Source organism: Centroberyx affinis, unplaced genomic scaffold (assembly GCF_046629955.1).
Source record: "Centroberyx affinis isolate AG114_WGS23_722 - 3 ecotype Tasmania unplaced genomic scaffold, CSIRO-AGI_Caff_v1 ptg001585l_1, whole genome shotgun sequence".
NCBI classification, from domain to species: Eukaryota; Metazoa; Chordata; class Actinopteri; order Beryciformes; family Berycidae; genus Centroberyx; species Centroberyx affinis.
In genome coordinates this window covers 114,129-130,144 of record NW_027280035.1, presented here as the reverse complement: position 1 = coordinate 130,144, position 16,016 = coordinate 114,129, and the positions used below count along the sequence as shown (strand labels likewise).

The window sequence follows — 16,016 nt, the reverse complement described above, 5'->3', positions numbered from 1 at the left end:
GAAAGCAGGTGGGCCAGAGATGGGAAACGACACCGCACTGCTCCAAATCCATCCGCTTGAGCAAAGAAGGATAGCCAGTCAGCCAAAATATCCTCGGGGAGAAAACTGCGTTTTTTCAACGTTGTAACTCCGTGATAACACTGTTTTGCTGCACTGCATCCGACTCTTAAACAGTGCCAACGTAGGTTTGTTGGTGCGACCAGCTTTATTATTTCTGTCTCATCACTTTGAATCCTGCAAATATGTCCTTCACAATGGAGGATAATTTGGAGTCGGGGTGGGTAGCCGTTCGGCCGAATGTGTTTGAGGAGAAGGAAAAGCACAAATTCGTCTTTATCGTCGCCTGGAACGAAGTCGAGGGCAAATTTGCCATTACGTGTCATAACAGGACGGCGCAGAGGAGAAGCTTTGGAAGAGACCCTTTGGTGGAGACGACGACCCAGGAGGAGGATAAAACAAAATGGCCCAAAAGTCCCGTCAAAGATAAAGCGGCCAAGAGCCCTAGCAAAGGAGCGAAGGGAGCTGCGGTTCAAGGCTTCAGCCCTAAGACAAAGTCTCCATCCATGGCAGCGACAAAATTAAGCCCTGCCAAAACTCAAACTGCGAGCAAAGGTGCAGCATCCCCGGTCAGCCCTGAAACTGAGGTACTGGAGTCAATAAGAGACGACCCCGTTTCCTCCACAGTGGACAGCTTAGACCTGGAGGAGTTGGACAGTCTGTGCAGAGAGGACTGCAGCTGGGCCGGGCTCTTCTCTTTCCAGGACCTGCGGACAGTCCACCTGCAGCTGTGCTCTGTGAACTCGGACCTGGAGCCATGCCTCCCGGTCTTCCCGGAGGAACCGGCGGGAATGTGGACGGTGCTTTTCGGCTCGGCGGAGGTCCCCGAGACCGAAATGGACGAGCTGTGTTACAGTTTACAGGTGTACCTGGGCCACGCGCTCGATACGTGCGGCTGGAAGATCCTGTCGCAGGTGCTGTTCACGGAAAACGACGACCCAGATGAATACTACGAGAGCCTGAGCGAACTGAGGCAGTCCGGGTACGAGGAGGCTCTCAGCCGCGCAAAGAAACATCTACACGAGGTGAGAGGTTTCTGTGCCATTTCTGAAGCGTCCTCCCACCACTGAGTGTCTTTTTCAGGACCTCACATTCACATAGTTACACACCTGGGAGCTGCCCAGTACAACCAAAGTCTTCTACTGTTGACCAATGAGCAGCTCCACTTGAGTAGCTGAGGTTGAGTGCCTTGCCCAAGGGCAACTTAAGGGTAATTGTTGAGGAAGTGGAGAACATTACTCATTCACTTTCTGCAACCACGCTTTCCCTGTACCTGTTTCCCTGTTAATTTGAAGTCACAACATTTACAGAAGCACTTAGAGGGGTTGTAACACAAAATAGTACATCAAACATGGTTAATAGGTAGTAATAGGGATTTTATTCCCTATTATTAGTTATTATGTCAGAGCAAGAAAGCTTAATCATAGTCATTGGCGAGACCACGTGTTCCTGGTGGCATATTGGGCCTGTATGCAATTACATTAGGGACTATCGCAAATGATGTAGTGATATATTAAAGTGGGTAACCTGATCTTCATAAGGCAAACAACCACCAATATCAACAAAAAACAGTTAGGCCTAGGCCTATATTTTAAGCAAAGCATTAATTTATGCTTGTTTTCTTTGCTTCATTTTGATCATACTTACTATGATCTACTATGAATTTACATCATCGAGATTGATGTCATCCTAAGATGGTAAACAAACTTTATTCTGCAAACAAAAACACAGGTAAACTGGGTTTAGGTGTGTTTAACCTCCACTAAAACGCTGCCTATCACATAATCAGGCAGACCAGATAATCCCAAACCATTGTAATCAGTGATAAAAACTAGTGGTCTTCCTTCTTGTCGGGAAACGTCACAGATAGAGGTCCTGCTGGCCTCTGTGTATGCACTTCTTTTCATGGGTATATGGGGCCAAGTTCAGCCAGTGGGCATGATGTTTATGAGAAGCCAAATTGGTTTGGATTATACATTAATAGGTGCCTATCTAAGGGATGAAAAGAACCATCTGGGAGCTCTGTGAGGAGGAGAGGCCACCAGATGTCCAGCATTTTCCATGTGGAACAATGCATGCCACAGTCTAGCATCTAGAAGCACAATAGGAGAGATCAAAAATAGACAGAGAGAAGTGAGAGCATCTGTCACCTAACCACTACCTACTGATGAGATAGTTGGCAGGGAAATTGTGTCCATTATCTAATATTGCATTCATATGTGTTCATTTGGTTCATTCACATCAAAGAAGTAACTTGAAAATAACTCACTGACTAACTAGTAAGAATTTGTAAAATCATGTAACTGTAAGCACTTTATTTACTCAGCATGGCTGCTGCCTGCTGCTTACACAGCTGAGAACACTAAGAACTACACACACACACACACACACACAGATTGCAGACACAAATTTTCCTTTTAGAATCTGCCTGTTTGCCGAAATGATGTGCCAAGTCATCTTCTTTGAGAGCAGTGACATTGAACCCACTGATAGACTGGCAGATTGCTACCGTGACTTTGCAAACTGTCAACATTTAGTTATTGTGTCCTAATTAATCGGTATGTAGCATTGCCACCATTTATATTGGGCCACCCTTGGTTATTTATAACTTCAAGACTTAGGTGACACACTATATTTCAATTTTTAATGACTTTGAGACACTGAATATCAGATGTTATATCAGATTTCTTTCTCTCTATATATCTCTTTCTCTGTCTCTCCCATTCTGTCTTTCATTCTGTCTGTTGGTGTGAGAAGACATGACAGGCAGAATATATAGTTTTTGGCAGAGAGGGGTGATTGGTCTGGACAAGGGAGTGAACTTTCAGGCTAAAGGCCCAATCCATAACTGCAGTATGGTGCATTCCAGTAAAACACTGTCAGCCTCCTCCCGGCTTTGTTTACATGATGATTTATTGGATTCAAGGCATTATTTTGCTCTAAAATGTATTGCCTCATTTTTTTGAACTAAGAACTGATATGTGATAGCTAAACACAGGTTTTAGATGCATTTTCAAGGTTATAAAAGGTTTCTTTAAAGTCTAATGTTCATAATGTTCATAAAGTTCACTGGAGTAGCCTAATACAATCCTGTATTTAACCTAATCAAATACCAGTCCCAATATTTAAATGATCAACTAAATTCTGGTTTGTATCTTTAATGTAGACTTACCAGACACAGACTGTGACAGACAGTGAAGACATGCTCCAGACGGCAGCCATACACATAGTGCCCATACAGCAACAGCTTCTCTTACATACCAGAAGGAGCAATGATCAGTTCACTGCTCTTAATATAAACATACATGGTATTGATGCTCACTGGCTCTCAAATTATCCTACTAATCAATGGTGTTAGATTAATGCAGCCTTGACTCATGGAGCTAGAGTTCCCCGGAGAGAGAGAGGAGAGAGAGAGCATGAAGCTTAAAGCAAAGTAGTGGTGTCTCCAGCAGTAAGTGCAGCAAGCTCACAATAGGCTTGAATGTGTTCATATCTGCGTGTATGTGTCTGTGCAAAAGTAAGGGAGAGAGACCAGAGACTACATCCATTTATTGTGTGAAGTGGTGTGTTTATGTGAGTGTCTGGCCAAGGCGTTTCCTCCCTGCTCTGTTTTTTGGCAGTGAAAGGATTCTGTGAGGAACAGAGACGAATCACCCACGACTCATTCCATCCTATATCAGTCCCACACCCACTCCAATTCGCACAGAGTGCAAGCACACACACATGCACACACAATGCAGAAAGAGAGAGAGAAACCCAGACACAGGAAGCCATGCCTCACTGCCCTTCCTGAACAAGAAACATCAAACAGCAGAGCTATCAGTCTCACAGAGTCTGCACCAAGCAACCCAATCTAATCTGCTCCAATTGTTTCAGTAAATGTCAATCACTGTATGGGATTTCCAGTTTGCTCAAAGGTGTATTCATCTTGAAGATGAAGGAGGAACTGCTGATCTCATTCTGCGTTTCATCACAGCCCGATCTTGTGTGACTACAGCAGCAGTGCTGTGCAGTCCATTTAAACAAAGTCACAGTGGCATTCAGTCTGGAGGAGTCTGTTGTGTGGTAGCTTTTACACACACACCCATACACACACACACACACACACGCTGGCCTATTGATCATCCCACTCCATTCACAGGCTAAGTTGATGGCTTTTTCAGCACTCGCTGGTAGCCTGCAGTATTGTTCGGTCTGATAAAAACGTGTGTGTATTGATCTTATTCCCAGCAGCAGGAAGGACTCCGCCCATCCAGCCATGGGTTGTTCACTGAGAGACAGCGCTCAGACATATACCCCTATTATTTACAGTCACACAAAGCATCCACTTGACCTCAGTACCACTGAGAAACAATCTTCCATTCAGTGCTGAGTGACACTGAAAGATATATTTTAGTGTCTTCCTCTGACTTTCAAATACTTTCCCTTTCTAATACGTTTCCTTTTTAACTGACTTCATGGCACTGTTATATTGCCTTTTGTGACAAACCCCAACCATTTGGCTCTGAAGTAGACAAATTAAACTGTAACTTCGTCCTGTAGTATCCCTCTCTTTATTTCCTTCTCATTCTGCTACCCTGAAGGTTATTTATGTGGACACAGCAATAAAAGTATTTTTCTGTGTGTGTGTGTGTGATGCAGTTGCTGGAGAAGCACAGGACCATGGACAGTATGGTGGAGCTGTTGGAGGTGTATGAGGAAGAAGACCAGGCCTATGGAGGCCTACTGGAGGCCTCCACACAGCTCTACCAGTACCTGCTGCAGCCCTTCAGAGACATGAGGGAGCTAGCAATGCTACGCAGACAACAGATCAAGGTAACACACAGTTCACACATGTACAGTATGAATGTATTCATGGCCGCAACAGGGGAGGCTGATCCTCCACAATGTTTGGGATGTTTTCCTTTAAAAGTAGGTTGTTTAGTCTTGAGTATAGTAGACTTACTAGCCATACAGTTTTGGGCCAAATCTTTTTACCCTGCAATTTACTGAGGCCTGTCCTGCATTTTAACAAGCCTCCTCAACTTTTTGAGTCACCAGCCCCCACTGACAAGCACATATACACGCACAGATGGCCGGCTGATTTAAATAAAGTGAAAAAATGGTGGACGGTTAGAGAAAGGGATAGAAGGTGTAATCCAAATAAGAGAAAATGACTGAAATGACTGAATTATTAGTATTTTTGTTGTCTCTGGTATTTGTTCCTATTGCTGTAAGCTATGTGAAGTGTGTGGGACTTGTTTCTGGGTTAGGGGTTTATTTAGATGCAGGCTAAACTGGGTGCCTGCATGGGAAGTTGGCTATTATGCAGGTGGGCTGAGATTCAGCGCTGTGTTTCTCTACAGGCACCGACATGCAAACGGTCATAAAACACAATAGATGGTCAAAGGAAATTCTCATGCCCCTTAAAATAGCTTCTGCCCCCTGTGTGTGTGTGTGTGTGTGTGTGTGTGTGTGTGCGGTAATGCCTTATGGTAAGAAAGCCTTTTCTGCACATGGAAGGGCAGAGATATATGTTTCATTCCAGAGGGAAGAGGGAGGATGTTTAATGGATAAATGGAGGAAAGGCTTTGTTCATATATTGCAGTGCTGATGGCACATTTATATTTAGCTCATTGACTCACACACGGCACATCAGTAATAGCATCACAGTAGGCTACTACTCAACATAGGAGTGAGTTTGCATGCACGCGTGTACATGTGCACAGACACACACACACCACAAACACAAACACACACACACACACACACACACACACACACACATTATTGCCCAACCTTGGATCATGATATCTCGCTGCTAGTTTTGTCCTTTTCCATACTGTCTCACATGCTTCTGGAATGTGGCAGCTGGGGTTTGAGTGACACACTGTGAGCTGGAATGAAGCTCCACGAATCTCCAATTTCCTGCAGTCTCACAGAGACATGAATAAGTCATGTTGTGTCTGGGCCTATAGGTTTACTGCTGGAGCAGGTTGCTGCTCTGGGATCAGAAAGCATGAACCAGAAATTAAAAGATGGTAAAGTTAAGTCAGAGTGCTTTCACACCTGTCTTCTTAGGTGTGGCTAAATTAATCCTCTTAGTTCGGTTCCTTTGGGGAGATGAGAACTTCCAACGTGAACCCTGGAGTTGCTCGACATTAGAAGGCAGTTGGACTGAAAACAGGAAAGTAGGCAGGAAATCATGCATTTAATTAAGCTGAGTGACCGGTTGTTGTTCACATTCCTCCATCCCTCTCTCTGACATATCCCTCTCGTATGTGCATCAACACCATCACTCTCTGCCTTTACCTTGTTTGAAAAGCTCAAATACATTAACTAAATGATAGTCTACTAAGCAAATCACATTTGTATTAAATCACTGTATCACTTAACACTGCAAAAAAAATTGAAATCATTTTTTTTTTCATTTGTTTTATGAAAAATATTATTTTAAGATTTTAATTTTTTCCTAAATTTGTAATTCTGACACATAAATCACATGATAAAGTTTGTGTTGTTGATCAATTGGCAATGGAAACTATAACCAAACTAATACAAATGTGCAACAACAATTTCACTTATATTCAGACTAATTCAGATGCACAATAGATGAGAAAATATCCTCAAATTTTTTTTGAATGCACAACATCTGTTGTTATGCTATGCTTCTTGCTGCTAAATGATATGATATGGTGATGAGATAAAATGCTATTGATTGGATTATACTTGCATTAGGGATTGTGTTTAGATCAATTTAATGAAAAATAGATAATTTGGTGTCAGTTGTCTGTTTTTCTTACTCACTTCCCTTTTCAGATTTCTGATTATTTGATTTATTTCCAGCCTTTTAGCACCTTCACCCAGTCGTACCATTTCTGTGCAGTGGAGTGAGTGATATTCAATCAGTGTGGCCTTGACTCTCCTGTAGGTTCAGCAGGCTGCTGATACAAAACCTCAGTATAGCAAGTAGCTCCTATTTGTCCAGAGTACTCTGTTAGTCAACCACTCAATATCAAGGGCAGGACTGCATATCTGTCTCTCTCACTTTCCTCTCACAAAGCAGGAAATCACGTTCGGTCAGCTGTGTTTGCTTTCACCCTCAATCCACTTCTTCACCGCTCAGTTGTGTTTGCCCGAGCTTGTTCTCTTCCTTTCTGTCTCGCTGCTGTTGCTCTCTCTAATTTTTACCACAGTACATCAAGTTTGTTCATAGATATATGAGCCCATGAATCCCTGAGAGGCTTTTCCAGAAAGGAAGCAAAAACTATAAAACCTACAGGTCCCACCGAGATTTGAACTCGGATCGCTGGATTCAGAGTCCAGAGTGCTAACCATTACACCATGGAACCTCTTACTGGTGCGGGCTGGGGAGAGGGAGGGTTAAACCTCCTCTTCCGGGGTCTATTTATAGCCAATGGGAGCCTCAAGCACAACATGGCTTTCTATAGCTTTTCTTTCTCCCAGTTTGCCCTTACTTGCGGGTTTGTTTTTCTTTTTCTATTCCCTTTTCCTGCTCCCTGCTCATTTCATTCTCTCAGTATCCAGGTCTATAGTTACACAGTGCTATTTTATGTATGAAACATTATAAGATAAATGGTAAAGGAATCCATAGGGAACACTGTATGTGAATTATCTGTGTCTGTGTTGTAGGCCAGTGATACGAGCTGAAATTCTGCAGCAGTTGTCAGTATTTCTATATGTGTGGAATGTTGCAACGTGGGGAAATACTGTGAAAAAAGTCAAAATTCTGCTTGCATGGTTTGTGACGTCTCTGAACGGCCCCGACCTACGAGTTGAGGAATGCCATTCCAGGATAAGTCCTGCTGCAACAGGAATGCAGGTTTCAATGTCCACACAGTGCTAGCCATTACACCATTAACTACTGGTTTATCATCAAATGAGTTTCTCAACAAACAATCAAAACATATCAAGTGTCAATGCAATGTGTTCCAATGCATATTCACAATCTCCTTCCAGTTTATATATTTCTTTTCTATGCAGCTCTACATCATCTATAGGTTCACTTTTTCAATACACAAAATCAACTAAACTATGTGATGTGCAGAAGGTACAACGTGGTGGGCCACTGATATATTCAGGTCATTTATATCAATAGGGAAGTATGACTTTTTCAATAATTGTTACACTACATGTTGTGGGATGTTATGATAATAAATATGGTATTTTCCACTCATTGACTTGCCTGTAGTTAAAAAAGATGACAGTACCATTTTAGGGCAGGGTTGAGAGGAAGTGGAAACTGGGTTACCTGTGACATCATTCTCATCATCAGTCTTAATTGATTATTATCTTGCCTATTATCTGTCCAAATACTTTTGGCACCCTTACATGGGTGACCATAAACAAAAAGGCCTGTATTTCTTTTAGTTCCTTCTTCAAATTGAAGCCAACAATCTGTACCTTTGCCTCATTGTGTCATTTCACATTAAAAATAATGAGGGTGTTGAGCCGAAACAGAGATTCTATTTTTTATTTTAACCTGTAAAGTTGAGTTAGGTTAAGATACACTTCCAGCGATGCGCTGCTTCACATTCATACAGTTACAATTTCATCCTATTGAAGGACCTTAGTTACCCTTTGGAAATGGATAAAGCAGAAGAATTTAGCTATAGAATCAGACAACCGCAATGCGTGCACTTATCGACACACTAGATGGCAATGTGGGAATCTAGTTAAATGGTTCTTAGCATAAACAAGGGAAAACTAGCTTAATGCTAGTTTCAAGTGTGTGTACTCTGTATAAACACTGTGTATTCACTGTTTACTCACTATAGTGGCATGGTATTACATCAGTCGGCCTGCTCAGAGAAAACAGCTGTCCCATGAATCCCAAAATTCATATGGTCACCTTGTTAACAAGAAGACCTGATTGAGTGTTTTATGGGTTGCCTGGTAGGAGTCAAGTGGAATAAAGTGAGATGGTAGGTAGAGCAGAGGTCAAAAGGGGTTAGCTAGTGGGAAAACCAGATAGCAAACACAGCATGGATCTACATCTTACAAGATTTTGCAAGGTGATTAATTTACAGAAGTAAGATGAAGTAAGACAGAGTAAGATACTCTGTACATGGTATCTTGGTACAGGTATCTGACCCTGTCTTTGTTCCACCCTGACAATTTGGTCTTTTTTTATGTTTCTCTCACTTCCTTCCTAACCATTAGACCATAGAAGCTGACATAATTGCATTCAAATTTTTTTGCTATAATCTAAAGATGGAATATGAAAAATATGTTATGAGATGTTGTTTCAAATGAGTAGAGGGGGTGATACTTAACAGTCTAGATTTTTTTATACTTTCACATAGATTTTTTGAATTTCCAATCCACTTTGATAGAAATGTGGATTGGAATCTACCGTGAATCTACTGTGTGTAGATTTTATAGCATAATTCCACAAGAAAATGTGCAAAAAAGCCAGGAGGGTGAACACTTATGTTTCCTCACTGTATTGCACTGTATTTCATCAAGCCAGTCCCATGAATCACAAAATTCAATTGGTCGCAGAGTTAGCAAGAAGACATTAAGTGAGATGGTGGAGAGAGGAAAGGCTAAAGGTGAAAATGAGTTTTGCTAGTGGAAAAGAGTAATGATCAGGGTCAAGTCTACTTTATTGGTATAGCCCTTAATCACAGTTACAGTCTGAAAGGGCTACACTGCGCCCACATTATGAATGAATACATGAAACATCCCCAACCTTAAACCTCTCTATAGCATGCTAGATATTGATTGTACTACGGTATTCCAATTTTTGACATTGTTTTCCAAGAGAAAAGGCTAGTTAAGTTTATGTATCTTCTCATCTCGTACCTTCACAAGACTACAAGAATGGAATATATCAAAGGATTGTTATGTGTTTGTCATTTCACTTTATTGTTTTGATGGCAGCTTTCCTGTAAAATCTGGTTTCACTGAGATTTGAACTCAGATCACTGGATTCAAAGTCCAGAGTGCGAACCATTACACCATGGAACGACACTTTTGCACAAAGGAGAGCATGTGGTATGTGGTATGTGTGTGTGATTGTGCACGTGCGCATGTGTGTGTGCCCGCATGCTCTTTATTCCCATGTGCTCATTCAGGTAAACCGGTCAGTTGATGTTCACAGATAGAGAGAAGGGGGGGATCTCAGGACAAGGCAGTAGTAGTAGTTTACATATTGTTGTTTTTCTTCTGATTAAAGATTAAAGAAGGGGCATGTGCCCTCACCGAGTAGGGCACATGCCATTTGGCTCAGGCCTTCCCGCAGCAACCCAGGTTCAAATCCAACCCGTGGTCTTTGCTGCATGTCCTCCCCTTGCTCTCTCTCCCATACCTTCCTGTCTCTCTCTCACTATATCTCTCAAATAAAAAAAGATTAAAGAAGAAAAAAGTGTTAAATAAACTCGTAGTGCTGTGTGAGCCGAGGTGAGGTGAGGTGAGGTCACTGCGGTCAGAGAAGGACACTCTAACTTTTTAACCTTCGCTGCTCATCTTCACTCCTCTTGTGCTGCATAGGTTGCAGTGCCATCTGTCGTCCTCTTGGACAGTTTGCCTGCTTTTTTTTCTTTCATACGGTATGTTTATTCATCTGCCCTCTGTTTTGTGATCAGCAAGGTTAAAATTTGCAGACATAGAAAAAAGAGAAGAAGATTGAAGATGGAAAGATTGCTAAGGATTGATGGAGGGGATCCAGTGCTTAATTTGTGTCGGATCCTGTCGGAACAGGATCTGGCACCTTGCGGTTTTGGACTACCTGCATTCTATTTGCGTGGACCCGGCACCTGGTGGCATGAAAGGTTTTTTTTTTGTCTGCCATGTAATACTCACAATAGTTGACTCTTCTTTCCTTTCCCTTCCCTTCCAAAAACCTGTCTCATTTCCATATGAAGACAGGTGATTACCCTATTAGAAAGTAACAACAAGCGCATAGTAATCACGTCACACATGAGTGAGCTGCTCTGCAGAGTGTGTTATGGTAAACTTCAGACAGCGTCATGGCTAAAAGTTGAATTTGCTGTCCATATGTCCGTGTGTGGACTATTTTGGAAAATTAGACAAAGTAAGCATGATTTTTTTTTGTTTGTAAAGGTGTAATCTATTAGGTCTCTGCTGGGACAATCAAAATTCATGGAGTGCGGACCTGTAAGTCCCACAGCTAAATATGCGGGCAATTGCACATTATGTTGAATGTCCAGAAATAATTCGTAATAACATGAGAATTGGTTGACCTGACGGGCTGTAAGCCACATCACTGTGGGCATTTCAAAACCAGCGCGGTCCAGCTGAGTGTAGCATTTAGGCCGACTTCTAGCTGCACCACGACACGTTTTATTGCATTATTCGCTGACATTGTTTCCTACATTCAAAATCGATATCCTATGAAAGTATTTGTATTGAATATTGGTGCGTAACTACTCAAACCAGAATTTCTCTGGTAAATGGTTGAAGCCATTGCAGTTTCCTTTATGTATGATTAGGATGTCTCATAGTAGCCTATGTGGGCATTTTTATGTTGTGCACAGTGCAGTTATATCTTTACTTGAAGGGCAGGTTTGTAAAAATGAGAATTATGTAGCCGATGCAATAATCAAATATTGTTATAGGTCCCCAGTAGTCGGAGCTCTAAGGTCACATAGTCAGTCATTTCGTAATGTTTAGGCTGTTAGGTCTACAGTAAGCTATATGGCTGTACTGAGCACCACCAAATTTACAAATTAAGCACTGAGGGGATCCATACTATATTCCTTTAGTACTTGTATTTACTTATGTGGCAGAGCCAGAGACTGCTGTCAGAGCAAGATTACCAGAAGTATGTGCAGGAGAACTAGCTTCCAAGGACTGGTTGGTAGGACTGGTCTAAGTGCATGTGTATGTCTAAAGGTGAGGGTCACTGATAATCTGGTGTTTCCCATAATGAACCTTAATCCTCTTCTAAAATGGATTGTAAATTGCACTTAATTATAGGTAAAAAGAGTGCATAGTGCTGCAGTATTTCAGCAAGAAACATGAGACAGGAAGGTGTTCTCTGGTTGGCTGATATGTGTTTGTAAATGTATAAATAATCCACTGTCATTGGATCAGTTCTTTGTCCTTCCCTCTAGCTTTGGGGATATTATATAGATAGCCCGAACATACTATAGCAATAGATTTTACTATTTTACATGTAACATCAATTTGCTAAGTCCAATCAATTCATTAAATGTGCTGTAATAAACAATTGTATTTCTTGATTGCCTTGTGACAATACACCATGAACAGATGAATGGCTCTATGGCACTCTTGCAAAGGTAAACTTCAAAACTTTAGGTATATCTGATGACTGTCTTTGCAATAACTATAGCTCTGCAAATATTATGGCAAATAGGTGAATCATTGTGAGGTGTTGGAAGGGCAACAGTACTGTTTGCTTAGTCATGCTGATGATGAGCATACATGTTCGTGTGCACACAGTATGTGTAAGGCCATAAATTAGGCGTATATTGTCAATGCTTCCTTCTATGGATGTTTAGCTCCCTCTACAGGCCTGCTGTCTGTGGTGGAGCCAGTAGTTTCACATGATCTCCTGGTCCAAACTGAGGCAAGCATGACATGGTGCTTGGTCTCACTGAGTAAAGAAATGAAAATCCATCCCCTTTCAACAGATTTCCATGGAGAATGACTACTTGGGCCCGAGGCGGATTGAAGCTCTGAAAAAGGAGGACTCTGATTGGCAGAAGAAGGCTCAGGAGGCGGTCCTCAACATCCAGGAGTTCACTGTCAAATACTTTGAGATCACTGCCAGAGCTCAGAAAGGTAAAGCATGTCATCACTGTCACTGTCACTGTCACGTCATTGAACAATAGACACACACTCACACACACACGAACACATAGTGGCAGCAGTATCCTGGTATTGACCTGTGTGTGGTTTTGAATGCTAGGGCTGATGTGATTAGGTATTGATGAGGCAGTGCAGACAGCCATGCTTTGACAGGGGCACGAGGAAACAAGGACAACCTATTGATCAGACAGAGCTCTGCCAACAGAATCTCTCTGTCCAGGGTTACTCCACACTGTGCCCCTGTTTATCCCAGTTTTTCTCAACCACTGATCGGTCTGTTTATCTGACACTTATTAGATCAAAAATCAAATAAGTGAATGACTCAAAAATTCAAATAGGAATGGAAGAAGTTGTAATGTCCAAATGCGGCCAATAGATGTCTCCCTCTGCTCCATAAAGAAAGCTTCACTCCTCTGAGAGCTTACTCATCAAACTCGTCACCCCTGTGTTGAGTGGGTGAGAAACTGCAATCATGCACTCCTCATGCTCTCTGTCACTATGCCAGACTGATGAAGTTATTTAATCATGTTGGTGACTCACTGTTGCACGAGCACACATCACTCTCTGGTGTGTCTCACCCAGCCTCCATCACCTGTCCTATGTGTGTGCGTGTGTGTGTGTGTGTGTGTGTGTGTGTGCGTGTGTAGGGGTGTATGAGCGTATGAAGGTGGACCAGCGTAAGTTTGGCAAGGCAGCGTGGACAGCGGCGGTGGAGCGCATGGAGAGGCTCCGCTACTCTGTCGCCAAGGAAACCCTCCAGCTCCAGAGAGCCAGGGAGATCTGCCTGGATCAGAGGAAACACACACTGCGAGATGAGGTAGTAACACACAACACACACTTACTCTTCCGCTCACTTGCTCACTCCCTATGTCTCACAAACACATAGTTGGGTTGTAAGGTGCCGCTTGTGATGTCTTTTGACCTTTCCCCTCAGATGCAGAGTCTGTGTAGCGGCGAGGATGCGATGAGCCGCTTAGACCACATGGAGGCGCAGTACTATGAGCTCCAGCTGCAACTTTATGACATCCAGGCTGAGATACTACAGTGCGAGGAGCTGCTTCTCACCGCTCAGTTAGACAGCATACGCAGACAGATGATAGGTATGGCTGCCTGTGTGTGTGTGTGTCTGTGTGTGTTTAAAAAAGATTTAGGCTAATCTGTCAGCCCTGGGAAACACAGTCATGTTGCCTCATTTTGCCCTGATTCCTGGAATTAGCAAAGCTGCTTTTAGAGATGACCTACTACAATACAGTACTCAGTGCTGCTGTGTGTATTACTGTGTGTAGTCTGTCTGTCAGACACCTAAATCACCTTCCCGTCAATATCTGTGTGTGTGTGTGTTTGCCTGTGTTTGTGTGTGTGTGTTTCCAGAGCGTCAAGACGAGGTGGTGTACTACGACACCTATGAGAGTCCAGATGCCATCGGAGAGGACGACGCTGCAGAGAGAGAGGAGCTGCGGAGACTTCAGGTCAGCGCGCGACAGCTAGAGGCCAGGAGGGGGCGCATCACCGCCAAGCGCTCCTACCTGAAGAACAAGAGGGTGTGTATTCCTCACTCACACTCACACTGACTCTGAAAAGTCACTTCTATGGTGCACTAAAATAATTTTAGGGAGTCTTGTAGTGTTCTTCACCTATTAATTTGATGTGTTTTCTTTCCTCTCCTTCTGCAGGAGATCTGTGTGTCAAACCACACCGAGAAGCAGCAGAAACGTCAAGCCATGCCGACAGACTCCACATTCCAACAGGTCTTGCAGATACAGGTTTTCTATGTTTTATTAAAAGATGTGACTGGTTCGTTCATTGATACTTGCACAGTATAATCAGTATCTCTCTCCTCCTCTCCGTCATCTTCTCTTTGTACCTCTCTCCCTCGCCTCCCTCCTCTAAACCTCTAACTTTTTTTCTCTCCAACAGAAGGATGATGAAGAGGAAGATGAGGAGAGGAAGAACAGCCGAGTTAGTCAGGAGAGACAGAGAACTCTTGACAGACTACGCACTTTCAAACAGGTATGTGCACTCCTGTGAACTGTTAAATATGTCAACCTGATGGTAAATTGGACTTTATTGCTGACTTTTCTTACGACCACCATCTCTCTCTCTCTCTCTCTCTCTCTCTCTCTCTCTCTCTCTCTCTCTCTCTCTCTCTCTCTCTCGCTCTCACTCTAGCGGTACCCAGGTCAGGTGATTCTGAAGTCCACTCGTCTGCGTGTGGCCCACACCAGAAGAAGAGAGCGAGGGCGGAGTGGGGAAATGGGTGGAGGCGTGGACTCTGTTTGTGTGCAGACGCAGGAGCAGCCGCTGTGCCTGAGCACCAGCGTCCAGACGGACCCCAGCTCCACGCTCACCACTCAGCCGGCCGCAACCCTCACGGCCTCGCTGCCTCCGCTGCCCGTGCCCAGTCCGGCCGACTCCTCCTGCTCTCCCTGCTCCCTGCCCTCGCTGCTAGCATCCCCCATCTCCCCTCCCCCCCCGCCTCCCCCGCCGCCTCTCCCTCTGCCCAAGGAGGATCCGTCGCCCTCCGGGAGCCCGGGCCGGCAGGGCCAGGCGCAGAAGGGCGAGGCGGAACAGCTCTCTCTCTCCCCGCTGGGCCCTTTTATCCCTCGCTTCTTTGACAGCAGCCAACTGGAGAGTGCCAGGAAGAAGCTGAGGAAGACGCCCGAGTTGGATGCCCACAGCAGGAGAGGTACTGGAAGCAGCTACCATAAGACTGCTTGGATTCACAGTAGAAGTAAAAGTCAATGGAGTCTTTCTATTGAATTAGACAGCTACAGTGGTGCTCCTACTCAACGTGTCTCTCTCTCTCCTCCCCCTGTATCCAGTGAGCTCGCCCATGGACGAGGTGCTGGCTTCCCTGAAGAGAGGCAGCTTCCACCTGAGGAAGGTGGACCAGCGGTCGCTGCTTCCTACCAAGGGCGACGACGACCCGAACAGCATCCTGGCCCAGATTCGCCGGGGGGTCAAGCTGAGGCGCGTGCCCCTGAAAGAGAGAAAGGACCAGGGCGAGCTCCCGGCCTCCACTGACCCTCTGACCAGGAGCATCCACGAGGCGCTGCGACGCATCAAAGAGGCCTCGCCTGAGTCGGACTCAGATGACGACGGGCTGGCCTGCCCGGACTGGGAGAGCTAGGATTACAGGCTCAGAAACGACAAATTAT

The 16,016-nt window shown here is 44.0% G+C and overlaps 1 protein-coding gene across 1 annotated transcript; it reads left to right on the top strand.

Annotated features, from left to right (window-relative positions):
• The first annotated feature begins 242 nt into the window (after positions 1 to 242).
• On the top strand, positions 243 to 15,988 carry LOC139651061 (junction-mediating and -regulatory protein-like). Its single transcript, XM_071527898.1, has 10 exons — positions 243 to 1,082; positions 4,702 to 4,875; positions 12,681 to 12,831; positions 13,506 to 13,675; positions 13,793 to 13,958; positions 14,230 to 14,399; positions 14,532 to 14,606; positions 14,776 to 14,868; positions 15,028 to 15,544; positions 15,681 to 15,988. The coding sequence occupies exons 1-10, from the start codon at positions 243 to 245 to the stop codon at positions 15,986 to 15,988; spliced, it is 2,664 nt and encodes an 887-aa protein (XP_071383999.1).
• Positions 15,989 to 16,016: the final 28 nt, after the last annotated feature.

Bases quoted from the DNA above. Each gene is read 5' to 3' on its own strand.
- LOC139651061 (XM_071527898.1), top strand. From the start codon at position 243: ATGTCCTTCACAATGGAGGATAATTTGGAGTCGGGGTGGGTAGCCGTT. The intron at 1,083-4,701 runs GTGAGAGGTTTC...TGTGTGATGCAG, and splicing joins CAAAGAAACATCTACACGAG to TTGCTGGAGAAGCACAGGAC. The intron at 4,876-12,680 runs GTAACACACAGT...CCCTTTCAACAG, and splicing joins TACGCAGACAACAGATCAAG to ATTTCCATGGAGAATGACTA.